The sequence below is a fragment of the Daldinia childiae genome (genome assembly GCF_008694065.1).
Source record: "Daldinia childiae strain JS-1345 chromosome Unknown Scaffold9, whole genome shotgun sequence".
NCBI classification, from domain to species: domain Eukaryota; kingdom Fungi; phylum Ascomycota; class Sordariomycetes; order Xylariales; family Hypoxylaceae; genus Daldinia; species Daldinia childiae.
In genome coordinates this window covers 1,867,749-1,890,699 of record NW_022984650.1, presented here as the reverse complement: position 1 = coordinate 1,890,699, position 22,951 = coordinate 1,867,749, and the positions used below count along the sequence as shown (strand labels likewise).

Sequence of the window (22,951 nt, the reverse complement as noted above, 5' to 3'; positions counted from 1 at the left end):
CTTCTTTTTCTTGCTTCTTCTACAAACAATTAGATCTCAGCTAGTCGACAAAAGTCCATCACAGCCTTCGCAACTTTTCATCTCCTTCACTCCTGTTTTCCAACCTTGAAATTCTTTACCGACTTCGACTTTCTTTTCCCCACTATCTTAGTCGAAATGTCTGATGCGGGTTCGCCTGCCGAGAGCCTCCACGAGGAAGAGAACGACGAGACTCATGAAGGATCAGGAGACTATGACATTGCCCGTGCTGGCGACTCAGATAAAGATTCAGACGCCCTATCCGACATCGACGAAGATCAATTCGACGACTATGACCCCGCTACCGCTCGTGTTGACGAGAAACGACCTGAACCCCAGGTTATCGACGAAGACGCGGCACGTACGCTAAAGGCTGGAAAGCGAAAGGGAACAGCTACGAAGAAACCTAAAGAAGGAAGGCGCGCGAAGAAGCGATCACGCGACGATGATAATGACGGAGCAGATGGCGAGATTCTACATACTAAACGTGTCCGCAAGATCCCTGGAGCAGATGTTCCGGAGCAGGAATCGGAGCATGAAAATGAAGAGAATCTAACTCCCGAAGAGAGAAGGCGTCGAGCTATCGAGCGCGCCGCCAGAAATCAATCGAAGCCAAAGGGTGTCAGACGAAAGAAGAAGGATGAAGTTGTATGTGTTACGGAAGGACAGTTTGGTTTATTGTTGTATTTGCTAATATCTATATCTCTAGGATTTGGAAGATGAGTTGGATGAGCGAATCGCGGACCTTAAAGTTCGCATGGAGAATGCCTGCCAGGCAGACAACCAAGCGCGTGAAGCAGGCCAACCAGCTCTACACAAGTTGAAGCTTCTCCCCGAGGTGATGGCGCTGCTTAATCGTAACACCAATCAAGCAGCGGTTGTCGACCCGGATACCAACTTCCTACAACACGTAAAATTCTTCCTCGAACCCCTTAACGACGGTTCATTACCTGCCTACAATATTCAGCGCGATATCTTCCAAGCCCTAACGCGGCTCCCTATTGAGAAAGAGACTCTGCGATCAAGTGGCATCGGCAAAGTTGTCCTGTTCTATACGAAGAGCAAGAAGCCTGAGATTAGTATTAAGCGAATGGCTGAGCGTCTACTGGGCGAGTGGAGTAGACCTATTCTCAAGCGTACTGACGACTACAAGAAGCGTCATATCGAGACGCGAGACTTTGATTACCAGTACGTCTAATCTATTTCCCGTCTTCTCCTAAATGATTTCTTGCTAACACTCTAAATAGAGCGGCGAAGCTTCGACAGGTCGCCACGAGTAGTCAGTTGACGCTTAACCAGCGCCACACTACACAAAGCCTTGCGGAAGAGGAGCGCGCACGCATGCTGGCTCCTGCAAGAGATGTTAGTCGTGCGCGGGTTATGGGTCTTCCCTCGACGTATACAATCGCCCCGCGTAGTACTTTTGATCCCACACGCGCCCCAGACTATCGACCAATCGGTGCCAGCGGAATTGAAGCGTTCCGCAAGATGACTCAGAAAGGGAAGAAGAAGGGCTAAGGTTTATAGCTATATAATCCTCCTAGAATTTGTCAAATTGGAATTATGCCGGGCGGAGGTTCTTGCATGCTATTATGTGTGCATGTACTTGGAGTTTAGGTTTACACGTCTCTTCATCTCAGCACGCCAAAGTAACCCCTACGTGTTCTACTATGCTTTGATAACAGATAGCTTAGGTAGGCTTCTATCTTAGTAAAAAAGACATACAGGTTTAAGACTATTAGATAGCCTAACCCGGGTGTGGTATTACAGTGTTTTATGGAGTTAACACATACTGAGCTTGATGGATAAACTCTGTTCTACCTTTGTTCTCGTCGAATATTGCCGTGTTCATGATATACATATGCAAGTTGGGTCATTTCTGACTTATTGGACATCTCTTAATACGAATTATCCGCGTGTGACTGACATTCGTTTGCGGATTTAAACCGGACTTGGCTCGCCCTTAATTCGTTCTCTTGCTATTTGTTGTTGCTCATCATTGTCGTTAATATACCTACCCACCTTATACTAAGCATGACTACAGCTACTATGTATGTACTTATCTTGGTACCGAAAAACAAGTATCAAGTACAGGTAATTATCCAGGTGATGTGACGTAGGGGAGATAATTATCATATACTATTTTGTTATTAGTATGTAGTTTCAACTGATTACCTAGGTAAGGTACCTTAGGTAGGTAGGTCTATATAATTCCAAGGGTTAAAGATATAAGTCTATAAACTACTCAACTTCAGATTTTGCTAAAGTAAATACCTAAATCTCTTCATCGACAAGTAATAAGTTGCTCGCTTCCTATTTAGGGGACGGAGACGCCAACGCGGACACGTAGGCGTAAAATGATATTGCAGCTCTATAAGCTTGGATATTTGTCGATAAGCAGACCTAGCTGTGCTACTTTGAATATTTTCTCTAGAGTACAAGATATTGGATATAACATTCTACGTTGACATGTGCATTTATCCTCTCAAATCCATCGACTTGTTACATTCATTACTTACAGTAATATGGTTCTAATATAGAAAAAAAGCAACCAGTTAAAGGGTGTCGGGAAAAGAAGACCCTAAAAAAGGGAAAACGTTCCGGGTTCTACTATAACGAACACATTACTCCTAGAACTTTATTGCCCTCGTTTTTTTTTTTTACAAATTCTCTTTGCTTCTCTTCTCTCCTCTGCTCCCGCAAGCGGAATCGTAAATCATTGGATCGAAGCCCGTTTCTATGCTGGATTCTTTCTTTCTCTTTCCTCGATAAAAAAGGAAGGACTGATCATGTCTTTCTCCTACGAGTAGCGCTATGGACGAACCCCGAGAATCATTATAACCATTACCGAGAGCAAGCGACATGTAACCAGAAACTCTACCGCTTCTTCACCTCGCAGGCCCAGCCTTCAATACCCTCGCCTTTGCCTCCAGGTATGAGTCCTTCTATTTTTATGTCCTCCATACCCGGCGTGTCATCTAACCACGGATGATTCGACATGCCGCCAGCATTCGCACGCTTTTCCGGTAGTAGCTCGAGCATCGGTAGGAGGAATTCAGATACCTCAGAAGGCTGGTACTCGAGGGTGGGTTCATCGTCCGGGAAGAGGTCCTCTACAGCGTCCTCATCCTCACCGTTTTTCCTTGCTTCCATCTTAGCCTTGACCTTGGCCTCGGCTCGTTCCCTCCGAGCCTTCTCCTTCTCTTCCCGCTCCTTCGGTGGCAGATCCTTATAGTCCTTAAAGTGGTACTTCTCACGTAGGACGTCAGGTAGCGCCCAATGCCGCAAGCGATGGATATTACGCAGTTCTCCTCGCTTATTGAAGATCTCTTGGGACCAGCGACCAGTCTTCCATAGTTCCTTAGGGAAGGGGCCAAGAAGCTCGATAATCTGTGCGATATGGTCGTCGTCTTTGCCATACTTGGTTCCTGACTGGGGATCGAAAAGGTAATCGCCAGTGATTAGTTCGAATACCTAAATAAACACTAATTAGCTCCTAGACCTTTTCCCCCTTGTAAAACCAAGAAGACAAGTGTGATAGGTGGAGAAGGGGCAACTTACCATTGCGGCCATACTCCAAACATCGGTGCTCGCACCCCATTTCGCGCCCAAAATAACCTCTGGCGATCGATATTGTCTTGTCTGGATGTCGTTTGTGAAGTGGTGAGAGACCCAACAAGCATTTCCCAAATCCGCAATCTTGACGTTAATAATTGGCCCCTTTCGCTTTCTCTTTTTCTTCTCGCTGGTAGACGCAGTGCTGCCAGTAGCGGACTTATCAAGAGAAATACCAGATACTTCTTTGGTAAGGAGTTCACTATAGAGTGACGCGCATTTAGTAAGCTACTACGACAATAAATTTATGGGACAAACTCACGCTGTCTTTTCCCTCTGTCCCTGCTTATCGCTGGTAGATGAACTTGGCGTTGCTGCTAAAAATAGAAAAGCCTGTCAGCATACTATATCAAAGTATAAAGAGAGATATAATAGAAGAGATTGCAAATTTGGCGGGGTCCGAATATCGCTCATGCGGGGAGGGTAGTGGCATGACAAGCGGCATAATAAGATGACCCCTATGGGCGCAAGAAAGATAGATAATAGAAGCTTATGTAGGTACATACCATCGTGTAACATAGCATTGAGGCTGCTGTGGGATTTAGTCGATGGGAATAGATTGTCGCGATTAAAGTTCGCGTTCAGAGGTGACGGTAACGGCTGGCTGCCAGTGATCAATGTTCGTCTTCTTCGTCTTCCGTTCCTGTTATTCTCCTTGTCTGAATTCTCGTTCTTCACCACCTTCTTTACCACCTGCTCGACGTCGCCTATCTCTATCAGAACGTTTTCGGGTTTGAGATCTGTATGAATGATGCCGCATTCTCTATGCAGGTAGTCCAGGCCCATTAACACCTGCTTTGTGATTTGCATGACAAGATCTCGAGGAATGCCCCTATGTTGCCACTTCTTGATCAATCCTAGAAGATTTTCCCCAAGAACCTCGAACACCATGCATACATGCACTCCATTCGGTCCCTTGTGTTCGAACGAGTCAAGTAGGCTGACAACGTACTTTCGGCCTGGGTGGTTAGGATTCGCTTGTACGATTCTCTGGAGCAACTTAATTTCATCGATGGCGGTTTCCGTGTAGTGACTAGCGGATCGCACGACCTTTAATGCGACATGCTTGCCATTCGTGTTGTCTCGAGAGAGCCAGACGGTCGAAAAATGGCCCCATCCTAGTTTTCGCACAACCGTATATTTTCCATCCTTGAATTTCTCGCCAATTTGGACAGGGTGATATCCACCTTTGCAATAATCTTCAGAATCCTCCTCGTCCGCAGTGTTTTCGGCAGCGTCTTCTGGACCGGATGACGACGTGGGGGAATTTTGATTCATATTAGATAGGTGCGGCGGTCTATTTTAAGTAATGTTAGTAGCTAATCATCCAAAAAAGAAAGAAAATGTTAAAAAGATATATCAGGGGTAACAGCGCGATTTAAAATATAAAGTTTGTAGTAGCAACAATGAAAAGTAAAGTATAGCCAGCGCAAGCAAGCTCGGGAAGAGTGAGGTTGGCAATGTGGCGGCGGGCTGCAGGCTCATTGACCCTGGTTGTTTGGCTATGTGAGCGGTACCCTGGCGGCCCGAAACTAGAAGTACCAATGAAAAGGCGGGTTTGGGTAAAAATTCCATCAAGATACCTCGCCCAGACTGGGTAGACTGGGTAGACCCGACCCAGTTGCCATAACTTTGATAGTGGCGGTGGGGGTGTGCGAGAGGAAGATGTAGTGAAGTCGAAGGGGGGTTCCAAGCCACAGTTAGTAGTAATAGTAGTAGATGGTAAACAGTAACCTTTTTTTCATGGTAGCCATAGTGTCCAATGTCGCGCGGTTTTATAGGCGAAAGGAGGATGTATTTGACAGCCAGGAGCAAGAGAGAATAGGTAATAAGATAAATTCTCAAGTGACTTCGAAAAGCATATAAGAAAAATGCCAAGAAAATTGATAGACGATGCAGATGAATTTGGAATCAACAAGCGCTAAAAGGGAGGAAAATATGAATAAAATGAACCACCAAGCTCGTCAAAAATTATGTAGGACAAGAGGAGTTCAGGTGAGTTGAGAGAATTGGGTGAATGCGTGATAAATCGCACCACGGCGCATCACAGCGCTGGATAGCACCGCGTCGCACTACACACAACACACAACACACAACTCAACCGAAGATAGAGTATAGGTAGAGTGAGGATAGAGGTGAGGTAAATCAAAAGATGTGTAGTAGTCTTCGTCAAGTAGTGCGCTTGCGTGTTGAGAAAGATAGATGGTAATAATCAAATCACCCCTCTCTCCCCCTTCGTGGTTCCAGTCAGTCCCCCCGGTCAAGTCGAGTCGAGTTGACCCGGTGGATGGACCGTATGTGAGTATGCGAATATGCGAGTATGTAGAGGCGTGACGGAATGTGGTTATTTAATAGATCGGCTCTGATTATGGAGAGGATGACCAGGTTTGCACGGTGAGAAAGAAGCTGTGGGCGCTAAACGTTCAAAGCACTTGGGAACTTTGGAGCTTCTTTTCGGTCGAGTCCCGATCCTAACAGGGCTGGGACCCGTACAGGGAAGCCCCTCCATTAACGACGCTCCGCAGTTGGAATAGCGCTTGACCCTTTTCAGGGGGGCCGAGGGGCGGGCCAAAGGGGGGGAATGGATGATAGATGGGGAAGAGGGATTGGATGGTGCAACTCCAACTGACGGTCGGCTCGGCTCAGCCCCGCCATAAAGGAGCAGATGATAGATATATAAGTACTGTTTATATACCTTAATAGCATACTGATTTGTTGTTGCTGTTATAAATCTGGCCTGGTATAGCACAACACCTTGAGATAGGATGTGTGCGGGTGCGTGTGCCGTCTGTGTTATGTATGCAGATACCCGGGCCAGCATGGGTCAATATGGGTCAATATGGGATGGCATATGACCGATAAGAGAAGACAATTCAGGTATCATTGTCCCGATATGTGGAAGAAGCTTGTTTCTGTTGTTGCCGCTGCCATCGCGTAAGGTTTGTGATTTGTCCTGTATTTTCCTGTATTGGTTTCTTTGCTCGTGGTCTAAATTCCATCCATCCTGGGGGGGATTTCCGTTGGATATCTTGGGATCTCTCTCATGATACCTGGTTTATTGCTTGCTTGCTTGGCTTACACTGGTATGGGCTGCAAGATGTCAAGTACCTACATCTCTATCCACAACCTCGTGCAACAAAACAATGAATTGTGCTGTGCGCTATAAGGTGATGTGCATATGCAGTAGGTAGGGGGAGGGGGAAAGGCAAAGCAAAAAGAAAAGAAATTAAAATCAAAAAAGAAAAAGAAAAAAAGGTGACTCGGCCAAAGTCGCGGAGATAATTCCAAAAATAACAGTATAATCTTACCCTGGTGCTGGTCCTTCTGTAGTGATAATGGGTTTCAAGCCGTCCTTCTTTCTCTTCTTGTTGAGGAGTGTTGGGCTTGCGATGTTTGTTGTTATGGTTGTAGAATTTGTACCGTTACCGTTCGCACCGGCCATCATTGGGATTGTACTCGAAGGAGATGTCGATCCTTGTGTCGTCGAAGAGTAAGCAGTGGAAGTGTCTGCTGTCGCGTCCTTGGCACCGTTCATTGTTTCGGGGGGAAATGTGAGGAGCGCACAGTCGCAAATTGAGGTATGGGTTACACTTGGCGGAAGCCCGGTAAACAAAAGTCGCGTTTATGTGGCTAGTTAAGCTATCAGATGAGAATTGAGTTGCGCGTTTAGAGAAAAGTGCAAATGTTGTTGCTTTGCTAAAAACGGTGGTGGTGGGTTGAGTAGAGGAGATCGAGGTCAAGGTCAAGGTCAAGGTCGAGGTCGAGGTGGCGCGGTCGCGGGTCGCATTTGCAGACAGAGACAAAAGATGGGGAAGAAGAGGATGAATTAATAAGGATGCAAAACAATGCGATTCGGTGTGAGGCGATGCAAGTTGATATAATGCTGTTGATAGGATAGATGCGATACGACGCGATATACAAATAGGAATGCGGCCGTACTTCCTCTTAGTCTTTTTGTATGATGCGCAAAAATTATCAATACTTTAACTTTGTACTTGATAGATCCTTGACGATCTTTGATGATGAGGTTGTTATCAAGAAAGGTAAAGCGATAAAAATTGTGCGCGACAAGAACGAATTACGACAGCATAATAACTGCTAGGTGCAATTAAATAGATAGGAAGAGTAAAAGAGAATAGTAGCAAAACGAAGATGTTTTTTTTCTTCTATTTTTTCTTCTGCTCTCTTCTTCCTTCCAGACTCAGGTAGGTAGGTTGAGATTTATTATTACGAGGTTAGAAGTTTGAAAGGCCAAATGATTAGGAGGGTCAGTGTGTAGGTACATAAGTAAAGTTATCGGGGAGGGAAGCAGGTATGTAGGTACCTACCTGCCCGTTGGTAGGGAAGTACGTAGGCAGGTGTACGGTGTATGGCACTTGCACTATAATTGTCTTGTCGCAAAAACTTGAATTTCCCACGTCATAGGATGGATGATTAAATATTGCTAGTTACACCTTCTTGGTCTTTTCACATTATTAAGAGTTAATGTGCATCTACACTTAAGAGACCCAATTCAACTTGCCAGTTTAACTGATTAATAAAGAAGATGTAAATTAATCAGATATAATGATTTCTCATAATAATAACTAACTAATATAACATAACATGTCCCGATCTCGAACACAAGGAAACTAAAGAAAAACAATTGCAACTTGTTGTTTTTACTTGATGTTAATAACATATTACCTGATGAGTATAGAGGGGTGGAGGGGCAGAGGGGCAGAAGACCCTGATAAAGTAATACATGCAACAAAAGCCTACCAATAATATCCAAATATCGAGTACTTCATCTAATTGTCACATATTTAAATTCCCCGTCTCCCAATGACCAAATTTCATATATATTATTATGTTCCAGGCTCAATTACCTGCCTTAGGTCGATATGCTTTTAGAACAGCACGAAACCATGCGCCAAGCCTCGATTGCGGATACTTTACTGTGGGACGAATAGCTGGATCATCCTCCTAAATCAGTAATCAAGGAAAGGTGTATGACCTCAGCAAGCAGCACGAGCAGCACAAGGGACAGCACAAAGTGTTACCTACATTATGGGGCTGGGGGGGTCTATTGACATGGTGTCAGCAATCATGATAAGGGGTGGACATAATGTCGGCCATGCGCTTGTCAAATGACTGTTACTACTGTGATTGGCTAATAAATCTAATATGGTCACCCTTAGGGGTAATGATATCCAAAATATAAGGATGACCAGGTCTGAAATAGCTACCTTACGTACACGATTATACCTTCTTGTAATAGTATTGCTTTCAAAATACTGATATATTAGGAAAGAGTGCCTTTTTAGATATTGTCACCAAGGGTAGTCACGGTCACCTAATCGATATATGTCACGTACGAGACTATGTCAGGCCAAGACACGATGTTAGCCCAGGTAGGTAATATATTAAAATAAAATAAAAGAATAAATGGCCTTATATCAAATTACAGGACCTTAAAGATATATATATACCTAGGCATATGGCATAGGCATATATAAAAGTCAATTGAAAAAATTACGTTGAAATATCACGAGATTATAGGCTACGCATTTTACTATTACACTACAAAGTTTACGAATACGATTAAAATTTATTTTATTGCAGTATATAAAGCCTTTATTTAATTTGACTATACCCGGGTATATATCCGGGGCTGACATTGTGTCCTGGCCTGACATTGTGTTGAATTCCTGACATCGTGGTGGATATACTGACTACCTGGATATCGTCAATAGGCCTGGTAATTATGGCGAAATAGATAGTATCTCTGACATAATAAATACCTTAACATACTGTTGATTAGTACTGATTTGTAAGTACCTGTAATGGAATCGGTACAACAAGCCTTGCAGACATTATATCGACCTGTTAACATAGTCTTGACACGATGTTGGGGCCTTGTAATTATGTAATTACACCGACACCTTTGCTGACATAATGTCAATAGACCCCCCCAGCCCCATAATGTAACTCGTAGCTTCATCGAGTCGAGGAATACGAGTCCTCGAGGTGGAACTGTTGCTCTATCTTTATAACTCCTTACTTACAGAGTAAAGTTAATATTCTCATTTTACCCTTACCTAGTTAAATACTTATATTTATACTTATTCTCATCGAATAGTATTAACAATTGACGTATCGTTCGCATATGTTATATTCCTATTTGTCGATCCTACCCCCGCGTTGGGTATCTACAAGCGTTCGGCCCCATCTAATCGGGCAACCCGGCAGCATTCTGCAGGAGAAACAAGACCTACATAGTTAATCTGAACTATCTACCATCTATCAGGGGGCTCAACTAACACAGCCCCGTGTCGTCTCTCTTCCTAACCTTTCTAGAATCTAGCCTCTGCCATGTCGACGAGTTATTTATGCACCGACTTTAATTCACGCGTCCACATTATGTTACGGCTGAGTAAATTGCTATTTCGTCATTCCGGGTCATGATCCTCCCAAACTAGACGACGTGCGGCATGAGAATATAGCTTCGAAAATTTCATATCTACCTAGTATTTTATACATAGTTAGTTATACTATAGGTAAGTATGTCTATTACATAGAAAAATAGCTACTGGATTAATAATGTACTGGGTTAAATATATATACCTAACATGCCTCGGAAGCTCGTAAATCTTTTTTTCCTGTCTGACCTATAGTAGGGCGGAAATCCTCCACTTCTACCTCAATTGACTTGAGGCGTTATTGCATCATCACCTACTTCTTCATTGGATAAGAACCTGGCGCTTGGGAAAGGCCAAGCTTTTGCCCCCTTGCTGAGGTAAGAAAATTTCCACCGATGCCAGGTGTTGGCCTGCCGGGGCAGATCCGGAAATCGGATATAATGTCCTTGCCGAAACCCCCGATTGCTTCCGCGCCTCTTCCGAGAATCTAAAGCATCTCATACCTACACACATTCAAAGTTTGATACTACCACAAGATATGCGATTCATTGTCTGTGTTTCTATGATTTACTCTTATCCTTCACAGTAAAGAGGGAAGACACATAAAGTATATTTACACGATGACCTTCATTTTCCTTCACAATTCCGTCGGCGCTTCCATACCATCTATAGCAGGTGTTCTTATTAATAAAAGTTCCTCCTGTCTCCCGTAGACCCATTGCCAGCTGTTAGTTGCGTCATCCCAGTACACATCTTCTTCCTGAGGGAAGACAATAGTCCGATTCCTTTCGGGGACGAAATGTTCCGCGAAAAGTTCGATGCTATAATATGTGTTCTTTAATAAGGGAAGATCTCCAAGAACCGGGACTTTCTCTTGAAGATTCGTCATACCTACGGAAAGTTAGTAACACGACGAGCAGCAATGAACCGGGGCGTATGAAAACACGATGCTTACCGATTACTGTCCCTGCCGAGTGGCCCCATTCCCCAGTAGCGTGACAATATATCTTGCCTTGTATACCTTCGCTGCTCATCTGCTCTATTGACGCCTTTAAGATCTCGTTACCTGTCATCCCGATTTTCATATTGCTCTTCACGATATCTTGCAAACGGTTAACCTTCTTCAACCCTTCAATCATCCCCTTGGGCACGTCGGCCTCAGTCTCTCCTGGATATAGAACGTAGCCTATGTGCTGAGTGTCGGTGTTTAAACCAAGAGCCGATACGCCAAAATCTGTATGGATTAAATCTCCGTACTCAATAGGGCGGTCGGGTGCCCGAGGGTCGTCCATTGAAACGGAAGGGTCATCTGCAGCAGGGAATCCTTTTCCTGTTAAGATGAAAACACTGGGCTGGAACCAGGTGGTGTAATTCAAGGATTGTATCTTTTCTCGCATCCACCATTCGATATCCTAGAGAGGCGATATTCTTAGCTTAATTTCCCTATGCTCATGCGGAACTTAATGGATATAAACTTACCCAGCTTGTAGACTTCCCAGGCACGATGGTCTTCTCGCTAAACCCCTCCTCTATGATAGCCCAGGCCGTTTCCATCATCTTCTGGTACCACGGGAGTCTAGTCTTAACCATCGTCGCGACTAGTTCGACACCTAGCATAGGCTCCAACACAAAGCGGTCTTTCCACTCCTCTCCTACGCCTTTCACGACAGCATCGAGTTCACCAGCATGCAAACCTCCCGAGAATGCGATTTCCGAATGCGTGTTCAGCGCAATGGAACGCGGCTGTTGCGTCGCCAGAATCTGCCGCAGCTCTGTCCATACTGCTTCCGTGTTCTCGATCCATGAATAGCTAGACGGCGCCCCGTCGACTGGGTCGGCCAGGAAGAGATGTGTAGTTCGTCGCCTAGCAGAGAACTGCGTGGCTTCTTTGAGAGCCCAAAACACAGTGTCCTCGGCATATTCGCGTTGGCTCATCTATTATGTTTGTCAGGCGCGCTGCTGAAGAGGACATAACGTAAATGAGATAATACTATCTGTCGGGTACTGCATGAAAAGTGAGAAACTCAACGTACCAGCCAAGCATCAACACCATTTTTGCGTAGTAGCCCTGGGATAAGAGCCTTACGCTCTTCAGTCCATCTGTCTAACAATTTCGCTTGTTCCCGTAGAGAGGGTAGCGCCTGGACCTGTGGTGTTTTCCCAGGGGCCGTTCCAACATGCGCTCGTACGATGGCGCAAAGAGTCCAGCTGTTAAGCAGATAAGTGAACAGCACTATGGGACCCCGCATCATTAATTTATCTTAGGTGCCTAGTCACTCAAGCTCAAGTTGTTCTTCCTGAATGGCAGTGGCTACTATTTAATGCAAGATAGACATTACTTCTAGTGATCTCCAAATTTAAGGATTAGATTTGAGGCTTAAGATCGGTTCCTGATGTCGTATCTCGGGAGTGTATCATTCCGTATCGACGGGAGATTCCGATCGATTGGTCCGTTGCCTGGCGAACCTATATACATACCTATTTAACCACCTGCCCCTTTGGGTAAACATATAAATAATGTACCTAGGTAGTACGGAATAGGGGAAAGGAAAGTTGAGATAAGAAAAGAGCACCAGAAGAAGAAAATGTCAAATCTTAAGCAACACGTCTTATGAAAATGTTGAAGTAAGTTTATACATTTCAATTCTCTTTAAGTGTTGTTCTAGCGCCACAATTCCACCCTGAAGACTGTTTCTTCTTCACAATGCTGGTCCAGCCAGAGCTTGCAATGAAAAAAAAGGGGGGTTGAGTTGACTCAGCAGAGCTGAAAATGTTCCAAAAATAAGTGAAGTAGAAAAAGTTACTTTCACTATTGAGTGACAATGTCACAAATGTATGCCTGCGGATTAATGATACCACAAAAGGGGCTAGGATGTACGTACCTGCCCTCACCCACCTCAGGAAAAATACCCAGAGACTGCTTGACATAGGACACCTAACTCCCTTGGGCAGTCCCCGATGCCTGACCTTTCTAACTGCACTATGGCTCGAAATCCTTCGCGGCGCTGGAAAACCTCTCCACCGGACGGAGCGGCTCTCCATCGGGGCTTGTCTCCCCGGCCCCAGCTACTTAAATAACACCCGCCTCTAGTTGTATAAGAGAACGAAGTGCCGCCATCCCAATTAAGAAGATGTTCGCCAGGGTGCCGCAGCAATGGGAGTGAGGTGTGTAACGTGAGCAGTGCCCCCTCCGTCCTCCACGGAGACACTGCAAGGACCCCCTTGCACGTCGAGGAACGCCGCCATCCCAGGGCACGTCCCCCTAGGCAGGCGGACACGACAAGGACGCCGAAGCATCACAATGTCGATAGCACCAACGTTTGCGGCCAGCCCGATGCTGTAAAATAAAACCTACGTTGGCACCGTCCCAGCAAGTACTAGCTTGGCAACACGGAGCACGGTATAGAACTTCTCTGCCCTTATCTCTTCGCCTGACTCCTGCGAAGGTCCAGGGACCCGACCGACCCAAGTTGATTTGTAGTTTTGTTGTTGTTAATGATAATATTGTTGTATTTTTTTTTTTTTTGCTGTTTCTGCTCGCCATGACGGTTAGTGATGTTACTAGTGTTGACGATGCTACTGCGCTTACAAATTTTTTTTTTTAATTTTTTAATAATTTGCAGGGCCAGCCATGGGTTTGATTGGGGCTAGAGGGGTATGTCGATGATTTCCTGAGGCGAGGAGGCTCCCCTCCCCATAAATGGCAAAGCCACTTAAGAGTAGATCCAGGCCAGCGGCACGTAGTTTATCCACATGGGCACAAGGCCGCCACCTGAAGGAAAGAGGAGCCTATAGTTCGTTGCTGTTGGAACTGGTAGGTCGCATGTTGAACTAGATTGGTAAATTTTAGTTGCTTCGCATGTACGTATCAGTTTGCTAGGTTAGGAATGAAAGAGGGCGAAATAATAAGTTATGTAATGTTGGGAGTTTGATAGTGGAAGTGTGCGACAAGTGAGAAGTTACCAAAGTAAGAGCAAAAGCCGAGATGGGGCAGTAATTGGAAAGAGAGATGCCTAGAAAGGCGTAGTTGAATATTCTCAATGAGGTTGCATGTTTGATGCGAAGTGATGATGTAGGGGAAATGTAAAAGTGAGTAAAGGTGTAGGATAAATGTAGTAAAGGAAGTGTTTTTAGAAGCAAACAAAGGTAGTGCGAAGTTGCAAAGTGCATAGGGTTGGATGGAAACTTGAGGGGAGGATGAGATGAAATAGATTAATTGCTTACTATTGTTTGAAAAGGTAGTAAAAGTTGTTATTGTTATTGTAATTGCTGTTGTAATTGTTGTTGTAGCAGTTGTTGTTGTAGTGTGTTATTGTAATGTGTTGTTGTTGTTGGTGTGAGAAAGGAAGATTGGAAGAAGAAGACGGGGAGGGACTGGCTATGTTTATATAGAAAAAGATTTCAGGCGGCTGATTCTGAATTTCTGATTTGAAAGTCCGAAGTGATTCGTACCTTCCTCCGTACCTTCTTTTTACGTACCTTAGATCATCGTAACTTAGGTCGTCGTACCTCAGGTACCTACATAGTGATTCATGTAGTTACGGCAACCTAAGTGACTAATAGTGGAATTATTTTAAGTACGTACCTTAAAGCATACATTCTGTTTGATATTTACAGCTGTACATACGCTATGTACCCCTAGTTATTTCCTTTTGATCAAGAATATGGACGTACCTAAGTTCCTTACTAGATTTAATTTGTGTATGAATCAGCCTAGTCACCTCTTATTAAATCTTCTAGATCAGATTTTCGAGCCAATAATATCCGTGATTCAGTTTAACAAGTTCTACTAAACTCCTAATCAGCTCGACTCAATAAAAAATAGACCGAATAAATATTTAAACAGATCACCTTAGGTAATTATTTTTGGTTTATTGATATTTGTGATTTCGATTACGTACCTAGGTACCTACATACCTTAGATACCTAAGGTACTCTCAGGTTGCTGTTGCTAAATCAACCAATCAACTAATTTCAAGTCTGATTCTCTCCTGATCCTTAGGAGCCTCAACTTTGTAGCCTTGCTGCCTTGTCCATTATGTACCTACCTAACGTACCATCATTGGGTACCAGAGTAAGTACTTGCTTAACCTACCTATCGTGCTACTTAGGTACATACATACCCGTGATGTATGTAAGAGGTAGGCACTTCAAGTAGGTACATAGGTACGTTAATAATTTATGTAAGTGGAGATGTGTTTACTTGTAAAAGCTACCTTGGTGCATGCCTACGTGCCTAAGGTACCAATAATGAGGTTATAGTTGAAATCATAGTCTTTCTATTAAGTAATGTTTAGAATGTTGAATAATACAGCTTGGTCATATCATACCTTCGATCATACCTTACGATCTAGGTATACTATATATAACATATTTCGACAACATAGAATATCCATTGACTTCATCACGGCAATATGTCATAACAATATAGTGTAATAGGTATGGTTCAGCTAAGTGTGACCACCCAGAGTTAAAGGAGGTGGTGTGCTATTTGATATATGCTATGTTTCTATGATACTTAGAAGCTCAAGTTCCAGTAAAATCCTACTTATCATTTTAGCCAAACCTCTCCTGAAGATGATTCAACCCAATTCCACCATGTGCACTATGCAAATGGTCGTAGCAATCATTAGGTGCCGTGAAGGTTTTTAAACAAACCCAGCAGATATGGACACCACATCTGCAGGTCATGTGGTTACACCCATCAATCTTCTCCATAGGAGCCTTACACCTGGGACAGTCTTTGATACCAGCAGTCTGTTTATATCTTTTAAGAGCTTCAAACCCGCCAGTTGAAATATCCTTGTAGTCTTCGCACGTCATATATCCATGCTGAGCTTTGCATGCTGTGCATACGAGTATATGGCAGCTGGGACACATCTGGGGATTGGGTATGGCGTTGACCCGATAGATATATCCACAATCCGGAGATGGGCAATAACTAAACATATCTGGATTGTGTTGTATATATGAATCAAGAGATTTCCCCAATAACTCCTCAAATGAGCTTGATGAGAGATGTTCTTGTAACTCCGAGAGCTCTAGTATCTTGGAACAACCTCCGAGGCTTCCGACACAGGAGATACGGGTGGCCGTGGCCTGTGTCGTAGCTGAAAGGCATAGGTTCTCAAAGCAGTCGAGGCAGTAGACGTGACTACATTGCGTGCAAATTGGATCTTCGACTTCGTTCCAGCATACAGAGCAATCTTGGCCATTCTGGATGCTTATATCCCTTTTTGTTTCCTCTTTGTCCTTGATTAGAGAAGTTGCTGTATCGTAGTCTCCAGTAGTGCCGATTATCGTGATACGTTTTGGCGTTGATGTGATATCAAACACGATCTTCTCGGAACCCAGCCTTTTCTCTATATTTTTCAACCCCCCTTGAAGTGCCCACGAGAACTCATGGTCCTCAAGTTGGATATCGAAATGCTGGGATGTCTCATCTTGCAGCAGTCTAGTAATCTCAGATTGGCTAATCTGGCAGGCCTTTTCCGGCCCATATAGCTGAAGCTGTGATTTAACTTTGTTCCGAACAATGGCAATCCCATTCCTCTTTTCTATCTGCCTAACCTGATCGTAAAGTGCTCCATTCTTGCGTAAGGCTGGATGCCACAGGATGGAAGAGTTATCTCTGGCCACCATACCAGATATGATTCTCTCGATAGTCTTTTGTGCCGAGGCCACCTCCTTTTCTGCCTCACCCTCAAGTTTTAACACCAGATACCATTTAGGCGGGTTGGAGTTTTCGTAAGCTACGTAAGTCAAATGTGAAGCCTTCCAAGTTCTAATATTGGCTTTGAGTTGGTTTTGGACTGCTTCATAGATCTTTACATGTACCTTAAACTTTGCTGTATGAACCAACCGTACAGTAAGCTTGGCAGTTACATGAAAAGGAAGCTCCTTTTTGTCGAGTGATTTTTCGGCTTCTCTGGCATCATCTTCATTTTGGAATCGCGCACTTGCTTTCATGCGCTTACCAGTAGTGTCGGGAGTAAGCTCCCACCAGTCCAATGGTCCAATAGAAGTAAATAGGGATTGGATCTCTGTCGAACATGTCTCATCATCGGCGGTATATGTAGGACTTCCAAGCTCGATCCGTCGAGGCTTGCTGTTTTGATGATAAACAGACCTCTCGACATCGGACTCTGTTGCAGAACCAGGCACTTCCGTTAGGCACACCGTCCATGCAAGAGGATTACGACGACCTTCCCCACGGGTCAGATCATTACAGTGCACGCATTGGTTCAAAATTTTGTATCTTCCATCCTGAAAGTTTTTGTGTACGCGCTCGGCAATCTCCTTATTGCCAAAATTGAGCCACACCGTCCTGAATGGTTTGTGCCAAGATATATGGACCTTGCAGCAATCAACACGAAGAGTATTCGAATCTGACTGTATAGGGTTCGCTATTGGAGTAGCTGTTGGCTGCAGTTTTTGGACTGGGTGGGAAGCTCTCTGTGGGTTGAGTTTTCTCGCAGCGATCTTAGCGAATTCGGGATCTTTGACTTTTACTACGGCACTCCAACTATCCCGTTCGTGAGTGATCCGTACTTCCGTTTCATTCGGCGTATTGATATTGTGTGACCGAAGGAGATCTAATATGTCATCTCTGGTACTATCTTGTGGGAGTTGGCTGATTTGAATGATAGAAAAGTCTGATGGCAATGATATCTCCTCGATAGTAGCGCCTTTCTCAAAGTGAACTAAGGCACCGCGAATAGTGCGAGTGATTTTGTCTTGTGTTGAGGTCGTATGGATCTAAAATAGTCATCAGCTAGGAAATATCCCCCCTTTACTAGCCTTACCTCATTCGGAATTCTTTGAAGAGAATCATCAGATGTGGCATTATTCTCGTGTATATATGGGCAAGAATCGCCATTTCGACACCGGCCTTGCTGGAAAAATCGGCATTGTATCCGGGATCGTGAGTCGTTTGACACCACCAGCCTTTGATTAGGCTCTTGAAGAATAGGAATGGAATGACTCCTATGATGTTCTCTGTTTGGCTTGAAATCGAAGGCAGACGGGTTTGGTTTGAACTTTGTCATTTTTGATAAATGAGAACTATGTGAGGAATGAAACTAGATGAAAATGCAATATCCTGTGAAGAACTTGGACGATAATAGGGATTTAATAACGTCGTAATGATTTATCCATTAGGCATCAAAGTTCAAGTGACCAGTTAAAAAGGGAGGTTGTGGTCACACGGCATAATTGTAGTAAAACTACGGCGAAAGAAACCAGAAGATTTGACCGAAATTGCAGTAGTCAATACTATTGGTCTGTTCCATCTAGAAGGCATGTTACATGTATACAACTTAATTTGATTTTATGTTCTCCATGAAATATATTTCATTTAATGTCTATTGCTTTCAAGCCTTTGCGTGCCTAGCAAATATTCTTGCTGGCATTACCTTCGATTGTCCAATTGGTATTTTCACCGCAAGGAGACTCACGGACGGAGTTATTGTTTACTGTTAAGGTGATCCAAATGTCGCGGTTATTGGGAAACTCGTCGCGGGCCGCAAGACGTACTTCTCCACCTCCATTGACAGTGCCTCCGCGGATCGATAGATTGTAGCAGTTCTCAATGAGTATAGCATTATTTCCGTTGCTAGAGAGGTCGACGCTCTCGATGACTGTTGCTCCGGATTGTGAAACGCAGAAGATGCCGCGACCACCACCACGAGATACAACTTTGTCAACATGAACATTGGTGTTGTAATTTCCGTTGGGATTTTGGCCGTTGTTATTTGCCATGCGAAATGTTGCGTACCCGTTACCTTTGGCGACGTTGTCACCATCGACGAGTTTAACATTGGCGTTGGTGGTTTTCTGGAGTAGTAATCCACACTCGCCGACATCTTTCGCGATGACTTGGTTGATTTCAAGACCATCAATATTCCAGGTCTCTACAGCATGACTGCCAGCACCGGTAACTTTGATGACATCCATCTTCACATTTGAGTTTGCAGCTGCGTCTCTGTCGAAGCGGATGCCCAAACCGCCGCTAAGATTCATCGTGATTTTCCCAAGAACTAGGTTCTTGGTGCCATAAAACCGCAAGCCAAAGTACGGATTGCCGGTCATAGTAAGGTACGGAATTTGAACACCAGAGGTGTCCAACGACTCGATTGCACCGTGTCCGGCCCGGTTTCCAACGTTGATAGTGCCGCAGCCCTCGAATATCTTTCCACTACTAATGGTGATAGTATTGGCACCAATCGATCCCGAGGCCATGACAGAGACACGTTGACCGCTGCTTATCGAATCCACAGCGGCCTGAACCGCCGCGCGGTAGTCAGAGCCAGAGTATACTGAACTTGAGCCTTTAGTGGCCTTGAAAGAGTTGCCAGAACCGGTCACGGTAGCATCCGGAGTGCCAGAACCGCACTGTGCCTGAACAACAGCAACAAATGCGAGCGTCGCCGCGATGATAAAAGATCGAGCCATGATAAAATTTCTTGTGTTTATAAAGATGAAGAAGCAGACTAGGATTATAGTTCCTTCATGCTTCTAAGTGCGGTTACGGGGCCGTTTTTATAGACCAACTGAATAGTAAACGGCCTAATTTATGAAATTACTGCATATCCTTCCACCGGAGTGCCAGGGGCAATTTGGTTACTTACAAGCTTGGCGACATTGCACCGGAGTAATCGATTCCACGATATGTTGTCGGTGCCAATGTCTATATCTTTATTAACGCACCAATCCGAAAGTCAAGTCGCAACCGGGATAAGTTAGGCATGAAATAGCTCTCTTGGCATAAAAAAGGGGTATCTTGCTCCGCAGCTGGCTTTGGTTACAATGCAAAATAAGCCTAATTATATCAACGAAGAATATTAAGGATACTTACGACTACTTAGTCTAGCAGGGGTCCAAGTAATTATATGCGGAGGTATGGTCTTTGTATTATTATCCCCCTTTATACCTACCTCGGCACTGAATTAAAATCTAGATCCATATATCAAGAGGTAGTCTTCAGAGTCACATTAGCAATTGGATCCGATTGGGAAAGTTGATAAAATGGTTATACATTAAGTACTTAAGACTATCATGCTTTAAGCAGTCAGCTATGTAATCTTGGCAAGATTCTAGACTTAAGTTAAGGTAGTAGAAGTCAACGTGTGACGGTAGGATATAGCAAAAGGGAGTAAATGATATGACGGATATCTTGTTCAGTACCCAAGTTAAATATGCTTTGCTCTAAATTAAGGGAATGACAAATTAAAATACTATGCGCTCCATAAGTAAAGAAAATAGATAATAAATAACCACTCTTTACATAAGGCCTAAGTACCTAGGTATTACATGTAAACCTAGAATTAGGCTTTTAAGGCCTGATGCTTTGGAGAAATGAATTTATCTTAGCTTAGGAGGTAGTTGCCTTAGACTAGAGGTAACTTGAAGGCGGTTGCTAGTTAATAAAGCTTCCTAGTCTGCACCTACCAAACCTATATATAATTCATATACGCCTTCTAGTTTACGTACTTACCTTAGGTACTTAGGCAGGCACGATTATCACAGAACTTATCTACATGTACTTTACAACTTTGTCTAACTGCAATATTCATACTTTCCAAAAGTTCCTCCTAATATTACCATCTTCAACATCTACATGTTACCACTCTGCAAGAAGCTGCCGCTCTACGTCCTTCAAATAGACAGCATCAAATATACCAGTCGACAAGCCCTATACATCAATAGCCAAGAAGTTTTCTTTCTCTTCAGTTAACAAGATGCCTTCCATCCTGGACTTGTCACCTGAAATCATCGCCCAAATTGTTGATCTGATTCAACAATCCAGCCCTAAAACTCTATATTCACTTTCCGAATTAAGCGCCGACTTCTGTAAAGCAGTGGCCTACAGCCAATACCATACAAGTACATTTGATACTCATCACGTGAATACGCGATTGAAGAATATTGAAGATAACTATATGTGGCGCGCAATCCGGTGCATAAGAGTTAAAGGAATAGAAAAGACGGATGGAAGGTATGGAGATACGACATGGCGTCATCTATACAAGTCACTGCCTAAAATGACAGGGCTCCGAGATGTCAAGGTCGATTTTATTGGAAACTACGTCGGCAGAGACTTACTTGAGGCACTCGAACATCAACCCGGTATACGGCTATATGCGAACGTAATGTTTGACGATACACCTTCGAAAGAGAGCATACTCGCGCTATTACAGAACAATTCCAAACTATATTCAATAAGCGTAGAGTTTGATGACGAGTATGCGAACTGTGACAAAGTAACGAAGGCTTTGAAGACAATACTTCTTACATGCCCTCAACTCCGCCATCTCAAGCTTAATATTTCTACGTTCGAAGATCCCGATATCCGGAACTGCGGTTTGGGGTTCATTAATAATGAACGGCCTCCGGCACTTGAGATACTGGAACTGGACGGTTACCCTTTCAGAGACCAAGAAGAATACGACTGGGCTGACAGTTTCGACTGGTCGGAAATGAAGCGACTTCGGACTATTTACACTGGAATAATCTCACGATGCTTGCACAAATTCACTTCACTCAAAGAAATAACCCTGAATCCTTACGACGATGACCTAAGAGCTGCGAAACGTTTTTTTGCACTGGTTCCGTCTACACTAGAAAGTATCAAGGTTCCTTTCATCGGTGTAATCGGTATAGAAGGCATTTTGAGACATGGGAGTAAACTTCGTATACTCCACATATATCTGAGATATAGCTTTGCATCGCTGCCCTCAGGGCCAAACTCATCGATGGATGCGGGCGATTTACAATGCATAAAAGATAGCTGCCCGCACCTTGAGGAGTTGGCCTTAAGGATAAGCCACCCTACAATGTGGACAGAGGACACGTTGAACATTCTAACCTCATTCCCGAAGTTACATACTTTGGAGTTGCACTTCGAGCTTGACCCATTGCTTTATACGGAGGATGGTCATTCTGTGCTCGACCTATCTATCAGAGACGACACTGTACGCAAGTTTTTCACCCCTTTCATGACTATATCGACTATCCAGCAGCTTTTCAAGTACTTCTTACAGACAAAATCTGGAGCACAGACATCTGCGCTTAGAGAGCTTCGCGTCGAATATAGAATATTAGGAGGCCGCGGCGAGCAGTGGGAAGACTGGCTTGAAGATTGGTCATGCAAAAATGATATCTCATTCCAATGCAAACTCTCAGAACGAGACGTAGATAAGAATAGGGGCATGTTCAGTGTAATATGCAAGGAACTTTCAGAGAAAGAGAATGCAATCTTTCAGGAAGCCTTAAGTTCGCACAGGGATCTAGCACAGATACTTGGAGACGAAAATCAGATCAAGGTAGTTAATCGCAAGTTCAAGATTGCCTGGTACGGCCCATTACCACGTAAGGATCGGAAGTCCTGGAGGGCTCGACAGTCCAAGGCTTATGGAATATTCAAAAAGAAGGACAATGCGGAAGATATCATTGTCCTAGACTAATTCATTGCTTCTACAGCGAACTACTCAACTGATATCGATGACTAGGTATATTTTAATTGATTCTCGAGAGTTATGAGACCTTGTACGGTTGGCCAAGGGGTCAGTTTCCGGCGCTAATCATTTGGACGCGACTTAATCCTTTAGTAACTTTACAATCACATAGAGAAGGGTTGGACGCAATACGGGAAGGGATCTACGGTAATCAGACAGAAAACGAATGGACCAGAAGAGAGGGGGTGAATATGAATCCACCAGCTGGAGGAATATTTTATTGCATCATGACCTACTAATAGGCGGCGATGGCTTAACATGGCTATATTGGGGTTTCATTCAAGTTCATAAAAATAGAAAATGAGATATAGCCTTCTTGGTAAAGTGTTCACGTCTTGACAATTCACGTCAAGCAAACGTCTACCTAACTGTTATAAAAAGTCATCCTTGTGTCTAATTCTA

The 22,951-nt window shown here is 43.9% G+C and overlaps 4 protein-coding genes across 4 annotated transcripts; 1 reads left to right on the top strand and 3 right to left on the bottom strand.

Annotated features, from left to right (window-relative positions):
* Positions 1-156: 156 nt before the first annotated feature.
* GL218_07706 (Transcription factor IWS1) lies at positions 157-1,536 on the top strand (the record flags this gene model as incomplete). Its single annotated transcript, XM_033584476.1, has 3 exons — positions 157-666; positions 728-1,206; positions 1,266-1,536. The coding sequence occupies 3 exons, from the start codon at positions 157-159 to the stop codon at positions 1,534-1,536; spliced, it is 1,260 nt and encodes a 419-aa protein (XP_033432619.1).
* A 1,359-nt stretch (positions 1,537-2,895) lies between these two features.
* GL218_07705 (Protein kinase dsk1) lies at positions 2,896-4,911 on the bottom strand (the record flags this gene model as incomplete). Its single annotated transcript, XM_033584475.1, has 4 exons — positions 2,896-3,492; positions 3,580-3,835; positions 3,896-3,950; positions 4,140-4,911. 4 exons carry the CDS (start codon positions 4,909-4,911, stop codon positions 2,896-2,898), a joined length of 1,680 nt encoding a protein of 559 aa, XP_033432622.1.
* Positions 4,912-10,671: 5,760 nt separating this feature from the next.
* On the bottom strand, positions 10,672-12,286 carry GL218_07704 (putative xaa-pro aminopeptidase family enzyme protein; the record flags this gene model as incomplete). The annotated part of the gene is made up of 4 exons (XM_033584474.1): positions 10,672-10,925; positions 10,990-11,446; positions 11,514-11,969; positions 12,068-12,286. The coding sequence occupies 4 exons, from the start codon at positions 12,284-12,286 to the stop codon at positions 10,672-10,674; spliced, it is 1,386 nt and encodes a 461-aa protein (XP_033432621.1).
* A 6,136-nt stretch (positions 12,287-18,422) lies between these two features.
* GL218_07703 (uncharacterized protein) lies at positions 18,423-19,487 on the bottom strand (the record flags this gene model as incomplete). Its single annotated transcript, XM_033584473.1, has 1 exon — positions 18,423-19,487. One exon carries the CDS (start codon positions 19,485-19,487, stop codon positions 18,423-18,425), a length of 1,065 nt encoding a protein of 354 aa, XP_033432624.1.
* Positions 19,488-22,951: the final 3,464 nt, after the last annotated feature.